Genomic DNA, 16,209 nt, shown 5'->3' with positions numbered 1-16,209 from the left:
GCATTTGGACTTCATGCAGTTCCTAGAGAATGCACAGCCAGGCTAGCACTTGACTCCAGTGTAGTCAAATACAGTTTACAGAGGAGTCTGAATTTTACCCACTGTTGTGTAATATTAAAAAAAAAAAATCAACTATTACTTCATTAAGCCTTCCATTTTTTAAAAATCATTAGGGTTTGCCTATAGACATACTGCAACACTGTAGGAAAGCTGTATGTCAAAGCCAACAAAACTGGTTTGGGTTGTTTTCCTGCATGAACATATGTTCTATTACAAGCTTCTATTCTGCAGTCCACTTTCTATGTTACTCCTTCATTTCATTTATTTATTTATCCAGGAGATAAACAAGCGTTTCCCAGAGAATTTTGTATTTTACATTCCTCTTGAACATATTCAGAGGATTTGCCTCCCAGGAAACTATGAAGCCATCATATAGTAAAGGTTATTTGCGCACTTGTTCATTATACGAGTTTGCTGTACCAAAGCAATCGATCAACAAACAGAAGATCTATTATAACAGAAGTAAATTTGAGCAGGCCATAAAAATTCTACAAACATGCAAGGAGAATACCTAAACGACAAATACTGTCCTCATGCAGCTCCTGAAGAAGCCAAGGCAGCAGTGCTGCATATTGCTGCACAAGCCACATGCCTAACACGGGTCTACATTTTCGAGCTTTGTCTTGGGCAATCCCAAGAGCCCTGGAGGAGATAAATGGATCTTTTATTTTGGCAGCTAAGAACAAAACAGAAACCACTGGCAACAATGTCCTGTCTTCTGTAACATGCGTGAGGCTCACTGTACAAATAAGCTTTCCCTTTTCATCTTCCTAATGCTATTTTTAGAACGTATTGGCAGTGCCAGATGTCTCTTTCATAGGCTAGACGCCAGTGCTGGAGTTAGATTTATAACCGTGTGCTTGCTGGCCACAGATGTTGAAGATGAGATGCCTGTGGGAAAAGCCCCCCCATTGCTAAGATGACACTGTTCAAAAAGCTGTTTAAAATAGTTACTCACAGCATCTTGAGTATTTCCACATAGCAGCCAAGGATCCTGTCTGCCTGGGCGCTCAGCTCAATGCTCATGGTGCTGCAGGTGGGACTGACCATCAAGCAGTCAATCAGGTTGGGCTCGCTGTCATTGCCCACGTTGGCTGTCATCTTCTGATTAGCCTTGTTGTTGTGCTCCACTTCCACATGGATCTCATTTGAAGTGACAATGACTGGCTTGAGCCGGGATTCAGTCAAGGTAGCCTCCTGAGAGACCAGGTCAGGACTCGTGTGAAGAAGGCGGAGGGGGAGATTAGGCTTTCGGTCACACTGCTGCTGGCAGCCATTCCGAATTTCCTTCAGGCTTGGCGAATTGTCTCGACTGAATTTTAAAAATAAACAAATAATTTCAATAGCCAGACATAACAGTGAAGAGCGGGACAGACAGAGACACATGGGCAAGCCAAGATCTGTCGCAATTTCCCACTGCTTTTCAACCCTAGCCCACCGTACTGTTTTCTCCTTTGTGACTGGATTATTGAAATCAACTAAAAATGGTAAAATGCTGTAACAGGACTACTCTGCAGCCCCTACGCTACAAAGATTTCAGCTTTTCATTAGTCCAGTGGACATGCCACTTTAGTATAAAGGTGAACTTTCCCATCGAAGTTGAGCAAAGCTGTAACAGGATCCATGCCCAAGTATGTATCTGGCTACAGTACATGCCCAGACACTTGTCTGCAGCCCTCGTGGCTGGAATTTCTGTCGGACACTACGCAGCCCCTGGCCGTGCTCTACCATGAGGAAAGTCAGATAGCCATAAACAAACAGGAAACACAGCAGACAGGAACCCTTCGTGTCTACTGGAAACTGCCTCGTGTGTCAGGAGCTGCAGCACCTATCTCGTGGTAAGTCAGGAATCAGATTTTCCACAATAATGGAGACAGCATCATGAAACCAGCTCAGGTTCAAAGCTGTGGATATACAGGGATTTACACATAGCCCCTTCTAGCAATGGGTGGAGTGAGAATGAAGACACACTCCCACACACCCATGCTCACACCAATCTTGTTTACAGCCTGAATGAAAACTCTTTGATGCCACGGGTTTGAGAGTGAGAAACAGGGTGAGCTGAAAATTCATACTGACCTGTTGATAAACTCCTCGTAACATGAATAAATGGCTGCTAAGCAGACAGCTACAAGATTTGGCAGAACTCTAGGATGGGGGCATTGTCCAGTTGGACCGTGCATGCTGAAAAACAAAAGCCGAGATGACATCACTACAATGAAGATTTCTATGGGCAAAAAGAGTCAGACAGAAGGAGGTGCTGGAATAGGCAGCCTTGGGGAATCTGAAGAAAGGTCATAACAGAGTTATTTTAATATTGTAAATCACCATCAAATAGTCTACTTCAGAAGAAGGCCGAGATGCTTCTTCAGTTCATTCAACGTGGTATCTCTACAGTTCTTCTGAAAGCTCACATAACTGAGCATTATGGGGTCTAAAGTTGATGGGAATCTCTCTATAAAGGCTTTGAGACTCAGTGTATAACGGAAATGTACATACAGTGGTGTCCATTCACCTCCAGTGTGTATACAGTCAGAAAACCCCATATATTCTCATATATTTGAGAATAAGCTAAAAAAAAGTTTTCAGCAATATTTCCTTATGGACATCTCTCATTTGCTTGCTGTTTGCCAGTACTGAAAGCACCAGCTACTCACAGATAAGCACAGAGATGAGCAGGGTTGGGAGAAGTAATGGAAATAAGCATGCAGACAGGACTGGAAAATATAGCATAACATTAAATGTAAACAAACCTATGAATAAACTTCTTCACCACCTCCATTCCAGCATTCAGCTCATTCAAAGCCAGAATGTACTCCTGAGTAAACAGACGCAATCGAGGGCATTTCCCAAAATCCTGTCCAAAAAGGAGAGACTCAGTGAAGACGGTGAAACATGCCTGCAATGTACATTAAAATTGTGGGTTTTCGAAAGAAATCCATTCAAACACAACTGAATTCACTCTGTTGCTATGCTGACAGCTTCAGAAGCAGAGTACCAGTGCATGCTGAAGTAATGCGCTGCTCTCTAATAATGGCATGCTTTGCAATTCTCTTTCCACCCAGATCTACTGGAGTACTGAGTCCAAGCCCAGGGCCATCAATACAGGAGGGATGTGAACCTGATGAAGCAGGTCCAGAGAAGGGCCACAAAGATGATCAAAGGGCTGAAGCACCTCTCCTATGAAGACAGATTGAGGGAGCTGAGCTCATCTAGCTTGGAAAATAGAAGGCTGTAGGGAGTTTCTTAGAAAGGCAACTTACGTATGAATTTTTACTTCAATATTTGACATATTGTCTATTCTGTTTTAAGTGAGAATCTTGTTTGACACATGACCTTTAAGTGATCAAGTATAAAACACAGATCAGTTCTCTCTCTAGGGATCTCTACCTCAGGTACAACATGAATTTGACAGGTGAGCTCAACAGTTGCTTGCTTTCAGTCCTGCAGTCAGCAAGGCATCTGCTAACTGAAATCCCACGTCTCCTCACCTTCCTTGCTATTTTGAGATGTGAAAGGAGTACAATCTGCTGTCTGGTAAGTGTTATTCCTCAGCACATTTCTTCACATTTTTGCAGGTGTAACCTTATGATACAGGTTTTACAGAGCTGCAGAACTAAATTTCTAAGTGTTGAGCAGGGCCCACTGCATACCTCCTAGTTATCCCTCCAGCACCTGGATGGGGAAGAGGAGTCAACATGAAAAACTAAATGGCACCTTTGTTAACATACCAGGGCACTGTGAAAGAGAAGACATGCTTCCAAAGTGCTGACACCTTCTGTTACTTATCTTGGTTTCAGGCACTTCTAGAGCATAACATCTGATAGGCTTTACAACTAGAGAAAATTACCAAAAATATGAGAGCAAGCCTACACAGAAGAGTGATCCCTCCAAGTCTCCATGCCGCTCTTTGCCACCATTGAATGGATACGTGGTAACATCACACAAGAAAAGGACTGTCAGTGATTTCACAGTTGGTATTACAATTAAATCCACTGAACATCTAACAGCTTCTCCTGGCAGTGCAAATGCACTTGGTTCCACAGCACGAGACCACACAGACTTCATACCTCCCCTGGTGCCATTTAACTTCATGGAACCTCCTTACACGATAGCTCATGCAGTTACAGTGTATGAATATTTTCAACCCCGTAAGTGCCCTATAACTGAAATTAGACCAAAAGCCCAAGAGATTACAAAGAGGATGTCATTGCTGGAAGCTCTAAAATAAAATACCTCCAAAAATAATATGATGCTGTGTCACCACATCAGGTGCTAAATGATGTACACTATCAATACTGTTCACTCTTAAGATATAAAGCAATAGTGGTTGTATTCAAACATTTGGGCTGAGCCCTCAAAGAGCTGAAATCAGAAGGCAGAGAGGCTCCAAGCACTCCCAGGGAAACTCAGCACATCCCCAGCCTACATCTTCTAGTGGGCATCAGCATGATAAATGCTATCCTTACTCTTCTGGGACTTCAGCATGATAGACAAACAAAGCACTCTTTCTCTGTTTTATAAATGTGAAAATGTGGAGCAGAATTTGCCATGAATTTATCAGAGATCACAGAGGAAAGTTAGTGGCAAAGGCTGGAGCAGACAGCTAGCTTTCCTGCTCTAAGCACACTAAATTGCACGTGGCCTCCTAAGGTTATGAAGTTTACTGCCAACAGCACTGTCTCCCTGAAGGATTACTTTATTTACATGCACACACACACATTCTTTATAAGACTATTCAGTACAGAAATCCCCAGAGAGTAGTAAAGTGCCCAAATCCACTCCAATTAATATATGACACCGTAAATTCTCTGACTACACACTGCGGTACAGACATGTTGATTTTCAATCTGCAAATGTTAAGTACAGTAAATATACCCAATTCTCAGAAGCTAACCAAATACAAGCATTACACTATGCATTTAGATTTTATTTGAGACCCCTCAAGAGCTCTGGATTCTTTAAAAAAAATCAGCCTGAAATCCAAGAATAACATTTACAGAATATTTCATTGAACGCTACAGAATATTCAAAAATGTTTACATGTCTGGAGAGCACAGGCACAGAGCCAGGAATATGACCTTTTCGCCATCTTAGGCTTCCCAGCTAGTTCTGTAAACTCAAGGAGTTAAATAATACTGTTATAAAAATAAGGAATAACTGTTTTCTACCGGATCCATGCTGTACACAGGAAGACGGGATGGTTTCTAAAATTATACCAGTTAGTGAAATGAAATTGCTTCTGTAGTTACAGAGGGATGAGACCCATCCTTGACATCACAGCTAGGCTGACTGCCTTTAATATTTTATTTGTTAATTTTTTGCCACAGCGTTGTGAAGTAAAATTTATTTGTATAACATAAAAAACAAGGCTGGAAATTTAATATGCCTCAAAGAATGGAGGACCAGTAAGCACTTCGATCTCCCTTTGGAAAGGAATACAGATCACGCAAGAATGTATTCAATGTCAGTGAAGGGAGAAAATTTGGTATACAGGGTGGAAAGAGAGGCTGGTTGGGCAGTCCCCTAGCATTTATTCCAATCACTACCATGGAATTGATTGGTGATATGAAGAGGGAAAGCAGCCTAGGAAAGAACAGTCTTAAATGACAGGAGTTCATAATGCCTGTAATGAGAAGTATGGAGAACAAGTAGGAAAACATAAGGAAACTCAGGAAATTTACATAAGAACATATTGGACATGAGTCTAAGGAAAAATGGAATTGCAGAGAGTTAGTACTGTCTTAAAGATAAAATGTTCAGGGTCTCAGTTCAAAAATCAAAGAAGTCCCTATTCTGATTTTGCTTTTTAATTGATTTTAAACCAATATAACAACAAGGATGACATGCAGAGCGTAAACAAGGAGCCAGGTGGGAGAAAGCTGGAGCTGAACGAGCTGGCACTGCTGCCCAGAGAAACACTCATCAAATCACAGCTTTGTCTGAATGCCACTGCATGCTTATTAGTTCTGTATTACGAAGCAGTACGTGATTACATGCCACATTCACACTGGGGGGATTTGATTTTTGGTGTCACATTGCTTCATGCCTTATGGGCAAAACGGCAGTTGCCCATTACACAAGATGTCACAGTAAGATTTCTCTAACTTGACCAGGTTCCCGTAAAGCACGCACTCACCATGTTGTGTTTGAGAATCCGCTGTACCACTGGTGTGAACACTTCTATCACAACCATTGACCGTGGGCGCTCTCGGCAGTGCTGTAAGGAACAAGTCATTTAGTGAGCTGCAGAATTAGCAACGTGGGTCTCTCTCAGGCCAAATAATTTGGGCTGGAAAGGACTTTTGAAGGTCATTTGGTCCAAACTTCTGCTCAAGGCAGGGCTAGTTCTGAAGACACATGAGCCTGCTCATTAAACCTGCCCACCCAAGTTCTGATTATCTCTGAGGAAGGAGAGTTCATAGCCTGTAATCAAAATTTCCCTTGCTGCAACTGTACAAAGCCTGTCCCATATCTTTATAGATAATTAAGTTCTGAAGGGAGACCAAAGGCATGAAAAAATATGAAAGTGCCCATGTGGCTTGGAGGCGGGCAACAAGAGTCTTAGAGGTATTTCAGTTTGAGTCTAGAAATAGCCCTAAGGCTGACTTACAAAAGTGAAACCAAGTCAGTGTTGTTTCTTGAAATTTGACCTAATTTCTACAGGTGTAAATGCTGACAAGTAACTCTGGGTAGGAAATTTAAGCAAGATCCAGACAGCTCTGACAAATGCACATCCACTCATCAGCAAGCAGATTAAAGCAGACTTAAATCTGAAACACAAAGAAACCTAGAAGAAAAGTAATATTTACAAATCCCAAAGCTTTGCAATCCAAAATACTCCAAACTGTACAGAAAAGATGCAAGCAGAAGCATGGATTTACCAGGAAAGAGGACGAGTCCTTAGGATCTTTCTTCTGACATTACCCAGTGACATAATACATGCCTGAGTTACACACCACATTACACCCACTGACTCCAGTGATTTTGCATTAACTAAATAGAACACACAGTAGGACAACTCATGTACCCTGATCGAGGTGGAGGAGTCTGAAGATCTGAACTCTCATAAATCATCAGTACCATGCAGGCTGATGTAGTAAAAACGTGGATCCATTTATCAGAATGGTGCTGTCAACTATTTCAATATCACTGATGGCTGACCAAAAGATTTGGGCACAAGGTAAGGATTTAAAGAAGAAACCAAAACCCCCTCTAGGAACTACGCTCAGAAGCAGGAGATTTCAGAAAGCTGTTCTGATACCTTGCAGAAGAATTCACAGAGGTCGGGAGGAGGATGGTTGTTTTCCAGCAAAGGTGCAATTGCCTTTAGAAAAAGAGAGAGAGAGAGAGAAGTAAATTAATTAGGAGACTAAAACAGCAGTAAGCTTTTTGAAGGGGATTTTTTTTTCCCCCAAAAGAGAGGTCACTTTACTTTTAAAAAAGGACAAAAGCATCTGTACAGAAATTAGAGATGGGCTGTGCATTTTACATGTAAGCTTACACTTACTATGAACCCTCTGGAAATCTTTACTTTTAAGTACACCAGTGTAAACCCACAACACTTTTTTTTGAATGAAAACAAGAGCAGATCCATTGTTTTGGTACGTAGACCAGCAAGGACAACTCTGCCTCACTGTTTCAGTAATAACATCTCTCTAAAAGATACAACAGAAAAAAGCAAACGTGTCTCTTATGAAAGAGTTCAAACTCACACACAGCCAACAAATCATGAAAAGAAATATAGCACTCCTCTCACCAGGAAAGACCCTTTCTATCAAAATCCAGCATCTAACTTTCTGAAAGTTGAGACCAATCATTCCTTTTTTGCTGCTATGCAAACCAACGTGGTTATGCTTAGCAAATACATTGGAGCTCATACCTGGCACTGAGAGCATAATGAACTTACGTTGTTGTTACTTCCTTTGTGAATCAGAAAATAGCACTAGAACAATGTATTCTCTCTACATGATGGTGCCTTCAGGCTTTTCCAATCTTGAGCTAAAGGGATTCCCAGTACCCATTTAAAAGACTCTAAACATAGCAGCTAGGACATTTTGTATTGAGCAACTGAACACCAGATATTTTATCTGGATGGCATCTGCAGTTTTACTATGGTAGCCTATTTTGCTTCGTGCTCTTCCTCACATCTTCTTCAGTATTTCAGCCTCAGTGAGTTTGCTCAAAATGTGTTTCACAACAGCCACTTTCACAAGCAAACAGGTTAAGATTAATGTGAATTTCAACAATGAAATCCATATGCACCTGCAAGACCTGTCTGGGCTACCATGTAATATTTGTGAACCTTCTGTTCATTCTGGTGTGCCAACCACGTGTAACTGGTCACTTCCTCTGCTGGTGCCCCAGCAACAGTGATGGAGAAGGCAACGCTATGCAATGAGACTAGAACATCTTTGCTACCCATCCAACATCCAAGCTAAAGAACTTCCTTCAATCCACCTCCTGCAGCGTCAGTCATAGCACCTGCCAACCCTCACCAGCCAGGCAATGCAAAAGCCCCACATCTTTGTGTCTGTGTGACCACTGCCAGAGGATCATTGCCTCAGAGATGGAGCTGGTTGCTGTCAGCCTACAAAAAATGAGCTGTTTTGTTCAGCCCAGTCCCTACTGGATGTAGGTAACAGACTTTATCAAGCAGGTCCCAACTCTGCCTGTGTGGTCACTGTGGAAGAGGGACAATGTGAGAGAAGCCTGTGTTCTTTCTGTGCCCTGTGGTTAAAAGCAGAACCCTGCTGTGTCACATCACCCAGCTGTGAGCAATATCCCTTACCAGGAAGGGATGACTGGTAATATTGATCTGTTTCAGGATCATATCGAGAAGGAAAGATGGTTTCATCCGCACAGCAAATCACTGTGTACTTCTGTGACACGACATATATATCAGTAACAGCAGTGCTTCCTAATAATAACACAGTTTAGCTGTACAATGGCAGAAAGCACCAACTCCTTCATGGCTGGGCACAACCTGCAGCAGGGCATGACTGAATGAAGCAGCCAGCTCTCATAACCACTGATAAATGCTGGCTGTAAGGACCTTCAGAAGCCATTTAGCCAAAGCTCCCTGCTCACAGCAGGGTTACCTGACATCTTTTGTTAAAAAGTCCTTCCCTCAAAACACAGTTCTAACTGGAAGTCTGAACTGGAGGAAAACAAAAGCTACAGCAGATCACAAAGAGAAGTAAATGCCACTTCAGAAACTTATCTCAGTGACTGACCCCAGCTAAAGCAGCAGCTAAATACAATTCACACCTACTGGCAGCAACACGCTGCCTTGTCACTTTGCAGAAAGACCCAAGGAGATGTGATAGCATCAGGCAGTGAAGTTCTAGATTTGATTACTGGGAAAATCTCCTGGAAATTGCCAGTGACTGAAATTAAATTATAGTGATGGGGAAGCAATTTCCACCTCTCTGATAAATTGTTGAGATTCTGTATTTTGTTACGCTGAGGTTGCCATTTGATTCACTTATTTCTATGCTTAAATAAACACAACTTACAGAAGAGATAAAAGTTGAGGAGGGTATTACTATAAACCAAATGAACAGGGGGTTAAACTGCAGTGGCGCATACACATAACTGTACTTGCAAAAAACCAAGCACTTGCTCACATACCACCAGAAATTGCGACATTCTGTATATGGCAGCATTAGCCCCTAAGGAAACTACTAAGCCTAAGGGTTTTACAGGGCACATCTGGAAATGTTTTTTTGAGTATTTAAAGTACATATACAGATACAAACATAGCACTCTACAGCCCAGTAAGAAGACCATTTTGAGAGAGGATTAACCCCACACATGTTGTTAAACACATTCCTATTTCATACAAGGAAACTATCAGGAAACATGAAAAGAGGAACAACAAGTCACATGAAAACTGATAGTCCCTGTGGGTTTGATCCACCCAAAATTCATTGACATTGATAGAAGTGCTTTCATATTTCCCCTACTTCTCTAGGACAGAGGCTTAAGCAATAAGAGAAGTGTTATCAACCAACACGGATTTGTCCCCAGATCTGGATAGAAAGTTACTCACCACAATAATGCTCTCATGGTCTTGAGTGGTTAAGTTGTTGTTCTGAAGGATTTAAACAGAAGAAATGAGTGAGCAAACAGTACTGAGCTGTTACACCAGCATACACTGTACTCAGCTACCATCAGGCATCAGAAGAAACGCTCAAGGTTGCAATTATTTATTTTAGAATTAAATTAATCTTATTAAAATCATTCTCTTAAGGAAGGTCTTACACCACCTGGTACAAGAGACTGTACACGCTTCCACTTCTTCCTAAGCACTATCAGATTCAAGGCTCCCCAGCCATGAAAGCTGAGCAAACACCAGGATGCCAGAGCAGGATTCAATTAAATGGACAACTAAAGCTAGTGATAAACTTCTTAAAGCTGCTTTCTGCCACAAGGCTGTACATTTCTAAGAAAATTAGTGAAAGAATTGTAGCATATCATTTTTGGTAGTAAAATAACTGCTACAGTTTTCCTGAAGTTCCTTCTTCTAAAATGGACCTGGTACAAGCCAATAAACCTACTGGAAGTCATTGGTTTTGACTAATGCAGTGGTTTTGGCTCTCTCAGCAGCGTGATCCATTCAGAGGTCACACAGTTTTAAGCTATTAAGATCTTAGCTGACTGCAAAAACACCAGCTAGCAACTTTTATGGTTATCACAAATCTTTGCGCATCAGAACTGGGATACCAAAAACCTGCCTGGCATTATACTTCCTATCCATGAAAAGTTAATTATCTGAAACAGATGTAAATGTCTCTGAAGAAGGAGGATACTTTTCTTTGAGATAACTAGTAATAACAGAAAGTTGCATGATGAATTTATTAGCAAATACATATTGTTGGCCTTCTACAAGGATGATCAGTCATGCAAACAAAGCCAGTGGAATAGAAGTCAAGGGGAGTTTCTCCACTGACTTGAAATAAGGCTTGAATCAGATCCATAACAAATTTACCATGAATAACCAAACCAAACCCCATAGCCTCCAGAGAAAACACATTGTTTCTGGAAATAAACCTAACATGGATCAAATTCTCTCCAACAAGTACAAATTCCACTCAAATCATGAGCAGAAGAATTTTGAAAGACCAAGTTAAAATAAAACCCACGCATGAACTTTTTAACTATTTGTCCATCATCTAAAGGTGACAGTGTCTTGGAGGAGCATGGTCATACCTCTGAGAGCAGTTTTGAGACGATCTCCAGTGGTGCTTGGTGAATAGAATCATCCTGGAGCGGAGACGTCAGCGCCATATCCACCAGTGTCCTGATCTCCTTCAGCACCACCTCCCAGCGGCTGGGGTTGCTGAGCACCTTCTTGTACTTGTATATCTTCTTCTGCAAGGAAAAGGAAAGGCTCGTGTTAACGGCATCTTGCTGATTTAGATGTATATTTACATTCAACCTTCAAGTGGATTGCTTTGTATTTTGAGTTTTGCCTTTCCTGTTTGCTAAAAGGCTGTACTTAAACACATTTAAATGGAAAATAAAACCAATGGTTTCCTTTGATTTTGAAACAAGTTTTTAAACTCCACAGCATTTCTTTCCACCATTTTCTCCTGAGAATACCTTACTTCTCAGCCTAACCACAAGCACTTGCTACTGCACTGGTTCCAAAGTTCTAGGACCTTTTAAGGGAGTTAGTCACAGGGGTGAGGAGGTCAAAATATCATTTCAGAGATGTTTTATTCTGTGTTGCTCATTGATGAATTTGCATTCAGAACAAATAAAAATGAACTTCATCACAGCAGCATTTCAGCACTTCCATGCTCAGGCTGCCCAACAACATCATTCCTCACTCCTTGCTGGCTGCTTTGTGCTCAAGGCAGCTCCACCAGCTCCTCGGCAGCCACACTGCCACACGACTGCACTGCAGGCTGCTGGCTCTTATAAATAGTGCTGCCCAGAGGAAGTCCACCCACCCAAATCCCCAGAGGTGACTTAATGAAATTCTAGAAGATCAAGGAAGCAATGTCTGGAGTCCAAACACCACTCCTGATGACAGCACGAAGCACATGGAGCAGGGCTTGCCAAGGCACAGGCCTCGAGGCCTGCAGGACTGCATTGGCTGCCTAAGCCCCGGGTCACAAAAACTGCCCATTTCATGCAGCTTGAAGATTTGGCTGAGCTTGAATCATCAATGTGATAAAGCAGACTTTGCAAAAGGTTGACCTGCTTTGTTCGGTTTTGGTTTGGGGCTTTGCTACATGCATTTTCCCTTCTCCTCGCTGCCAGGCCCATCCCAGCAGGCTGCTCACTCCTTCCCCAGCACAGCAGCAGCTCTAAGAACGCTCAACACAAAGCACAGCCACCTCTGTGCCCTATCTGAAACACAAGAAAAGAGAACAATGCAGAAAAACAAATTTCGGATGCTCTGGGTTTTTCTGCACTGTTGGAGGGGGTAGAAGAGGCTGGCATTGGGCTGACACGTAAAGGCTGATAAAGCAATCCAATTATCTTTTTAATTGAATTCAGGCAAGAACAAAAGCATGCTGGTAGCAGTTCACACTTCCAGTGCATTTTAAGCCACTGACAAAACAGAGGAACAGCAAAACATGCTGTGGACGCTACAGAATGTGTTTTGGATTTCAGAACAGAGCAAAAAACTTTGTACTTCCAAGCTCCTTGGGGCAGGGAGAATGCACTGATGGCTTTAAGCTGCCAGCACTGCTTCCATATCGCCTCAAATTCTTGGAGTCTTTAGGAAACCTGAATCACAGAGAGCTCCATTTTGCTTATCCACAGTGTCTCTTTTTAGGGTCTTTTTGTTGGACCTACTCCAGCACAAAAGAAAGCCAAGTATCCAAGGCAAGGGAGGCTTCCTTTCCTTTTTAGAGACAGCCATGAAAAATTAAAGCTCTACTGATGCTGACGCACATAAGAGAGAAAACAGAAGGAGCTGTGCTCCCTGCTGCGCCGGGGAGACCTACAAAAGCAGACAGCCAGTCACAGGCAACACTCAGGGAAAACCACCTTTGTGTGCACACCAGCAAAAACTACCACACACTTCACCGCCTCTGCTTCCAGATCTCAGCACATCAGAGTGCATCACCAAGCCACAGCCTTGAAGGGACATTGCAGGATTTTTGAGTGATGGTGGGAAAGCAGCTGGAAATTAATAAATAAATAGGGATGTTGTCCTGAAGAAGGTTGAACTCTGCTGTCCTGAACCTTTGCCCATGGTTACGCCACTGTTTTTCTCAGCAGAACGCTTTTCACCGTTGAGTGCGCTGCTGAAAGCCTCAATTAAAGCTTGAACCCTATCAGTCAGATACAGAAGCAATTTGCTTTGTATCAGCGTGCACTTGGCCAACACCGAGCCATCTGCTCTATTCTACCTGCGCTGATTCCGGAGTGAGGAGAAACAATTGCTCATGAGCTTAAAAACAAAGCTGCTGGGCAAAGACCTGTAGTGGAGAACAGGCATGCGGACATGCGCGGGGAGCTTCTTTCCCTGAACACAGTGTGAAAGATGCCTTCACTTGCTCACACGGCATTCATCACAAGATTAATGTGTACAAGAAAAATCCTGGGCTGGGAATCCAGCTTCACACGGATTTTGCTAAAAGCAGCAGCTCCTGAGACCACTTATGTGAGTAAAAATAACACATGCCAGCTTGGAATTTGACCCTTCTAGTTACTGACCAGCCAGAACCACACAGCTAACATCATTTCAAAAACCTTGCTAAGCTGACTCTTAAAACAAAACCACTGAATTTAATAAGTATCCAGAAGAAGAAGCAGTATAGGGAATAAGTGACACTGACAGGGCATCCTTCATTCTCAAATCACTCTAATTAATTAAGTCTTGCAGAAACCCAAGGATCTAACTCTAAATCCTCTTTTGGAGGAGGAGGAATTGAAGCCCACATGAGAAAAATTACTTTTCCAATGTTATTAAGCAAGCATGTGACAAAAATCTGTAGGCAGTGGTTTTTGTGATCAGTGTTCAAAAGCTTTTGAACATTGCTATGAACAGAAAGCTCAGTAGAGTCTATGGCATAGGAAACTTTCAGCTTTTTTAAATGACATCTTCATATGCTATTCTATCCCATAATGGCCTCATCTATAGCCCCTGCTCATTCACCACTTTCCCGGACAGGGATGATAATACTGGTATTGTTGAGCACTAAGAAATATGAACTCTAATGCACAAAAATGTAAGGCATGGCACAGCTGCCTTTCTTGACCTCAAGAAGACCTTTCATGTAAAGAATACCTTAAAGCAGCCAGCATGCTTGAGCCAAAAAGGACAACATGAAGTCGGCCTTCCTGATGACCAAACCTCATCCCTGCTTTGCCACATTCTGTATTTTTGAGATCCAATCTTCCTGTCAGCTAATACATGACATTAGAAAAAATAACTAACCCTAATCCTTAATAGCCAGTTAAATTTTAGTTCTCTGTTCTTCAATCCTTTTCCACACAACGGCACCCAACTAATCACTTATTTTATGGCCAAGCAGGAGCTATGGCAGGGACGTACGTGGCTCTGAGGGCCACGTGTGCCAACAATTGTTTATTTCTTGCTGGGCAACGAGGGCAGTTCCAGCAGAAGGGAAAAGGTCACCCTCCTGCACGGAGGTCCCTTGGCACAGCGAGGGGTGACAGAGCCAAGCTGGTACTATAGCTTTATTTGGATGGAGCTTATGTGAAATGCAGGTGTCTCTTGCTGCACACAAGTGTACAGAGGAACAAAAAGCACAAAGAACTGGAACTGTTTTCTCCTCTGCTGCAGAACACTTTGTTAAAATGCTGTATAAGAAATGGGAAAATTTGCTGGCAATGTTCAACACTCATTTTGGCTTCACCTACAAAAGCCAGGAGCTATACCAAGTATTCTTGAGCACCACCTGCTGGCATCTTGGCTATTAACCCAATACCTTGAGGATAACAAGGATGGCATCCCCAGAACTCAGCTAAATCCACATTCTGAACAACATAAGAATAATCTGTTGCTAATTTGTGCTTCCCCATTATCCAGGGATAAACTTAAATCAGCAGGTAGATCTACCAATATGAAGAAAAGCAACTTACTTGACTAAGTCCACAAAAAGTTCTATTTGAGGTAAAGGGCTGAGGCTATTTACATAAAGCCTCACAAATCAGGGAGTTCAGACTGCTCATATTGCAGCAAACTCCTGACCTTCTGAAGGTTTTGCACAGCAACACTTATACACTGCTTCCTACCGTAGCTGAAATTTCATAAGCTGGACACTTCCTGATCTTCAGTGAAGATCTACATAATTCTTCAATTTCTGCCAATCCACATTAAAAATTCTTGAAGAAATTGACATTATTTATGGCACTGAGATTGGCACCCATGAATCTAGACCCCAAATAAATACATCAAGTGGCAGTCTCTGCCCTGAGCAGCTCATGGTCTAGATGATTAAAGGTAGGAAGGAGAAGCAGTGCAAGTACACTGAGATGATTTCCTTGTGATTCCCAGAGTGAGACCGAAGTCTTCTGGCTCCCCGCTAATCACTAACTCACATCTAAATAAAAGCACCACCAGCAAGCACCAGGCAGCAGGGAGCAAGCTGAAAGCTGATATCCCCTTGCTGCGTTTCCCAATTGCAGCATCTCCCCGGAAAACTCTTTTCAGCCTATATTCATTAACCTCTTATTTTTTGTTTCCTATTTCTTCCCCCTCTCCTCCCTCCCCACTGGTGTCTACCACCTCGCTCCAGACCTCAGCTAACCCAGGCAAGAAACCCAGGATACCCAAATCAGCACTGCTTCAAAGCTACCGGAGTTCAACGGGTTCAGCAAGTGGTGACGTGGGTTGAGTTGTTACTAATACACAAACTGGAACAACTGAATGGGCACTTGCCACAGGCACAGAGCTTGTCCTTTGCTCAGATACCACCGGGACAATACACTGCAGGAGTAAAAGAATGCTGAAGTAAACAGAATTTTAAAAGGATGAAACACACATCCCATTTCAGCTTGGGGGAAAGGAAGAAAAGGACCGAGGGGCTCACAGGGCAGCTCTTCACTGCAACTGATGTCCATGTGCTGAAGAACTTGCTCCCAAAGTGTATTATGTTTGCATTACATACACACCCACTTCCTTTGATCTGAATCGTCCTCTGCTTGATCATGCTT

General features: G+C 42.4%; 1 protein-coding gene across 1 annotated transcript in view; it reads right to left on the bottom strand.

The window, feature by feature from the left end:
• Positions 1 to 16,209, bottom strand: part of CMIP (c-Maf inducing protein) — a 60,885-nt gene that overhangs the window by 19,983 nt on the left and 24,693 nt on the right. The window contains exons 5-11 of the mRNA XM_031555414.1: positions 11,275 to 11,436; positions 10,115 to 10,156; positions 7,325 to 7,387; positions 6,200 to 6,280; positions 2,814 to 2,917; positions 2,140 to 2,244; positions 1,019 to 1,372 (exon numbers count right to left, since the gene is read on the bottom strand). Coding sequence (XP_031411274.1) covers positions 1,019 to 1,372; positions 2,140 to 2,244; positions 2,814 to 2,917; positions 6,200 to 6,280; positions 7,325 to 7,387; positions 10,115 to 10,156; positions 11,275 to 11,436 — 911 coding nt within the window. The remainder of the gene's footprint in view (positions 1 to 1,018; positions 1,373 to 2,139; positions 2,245 to 2,813; positions 2,918 to 6,199; positions 6,281 to 7,324; positions 7,388 to 10,114; positions 10,157 to 11,274; positions 11,437 to 16,209) is intronic.

This window comes from Meleagris gallopavo, chromosome 13, assembly GCF_000146605.3.
Source record: "Meleagris gallopavo isolate NT-WF06-2002-E0010 breed Aviagen turkey brand Nicholas breeding stock chromosome 13, Turkey_5.1, whole genome shotgun sequence".
Classification (NCBI taxonomy): domain Eukaryota; kingdom Metazoa; phylum Chordata; class Aves; order Galliformes; family Phasianidae; genus Meleagris; species Meleagris gallopavo.
Note: the sequence above shows the minus strand (reverse complement) of the source record. Positions and strands in the feature narration are given on the sequence as shown.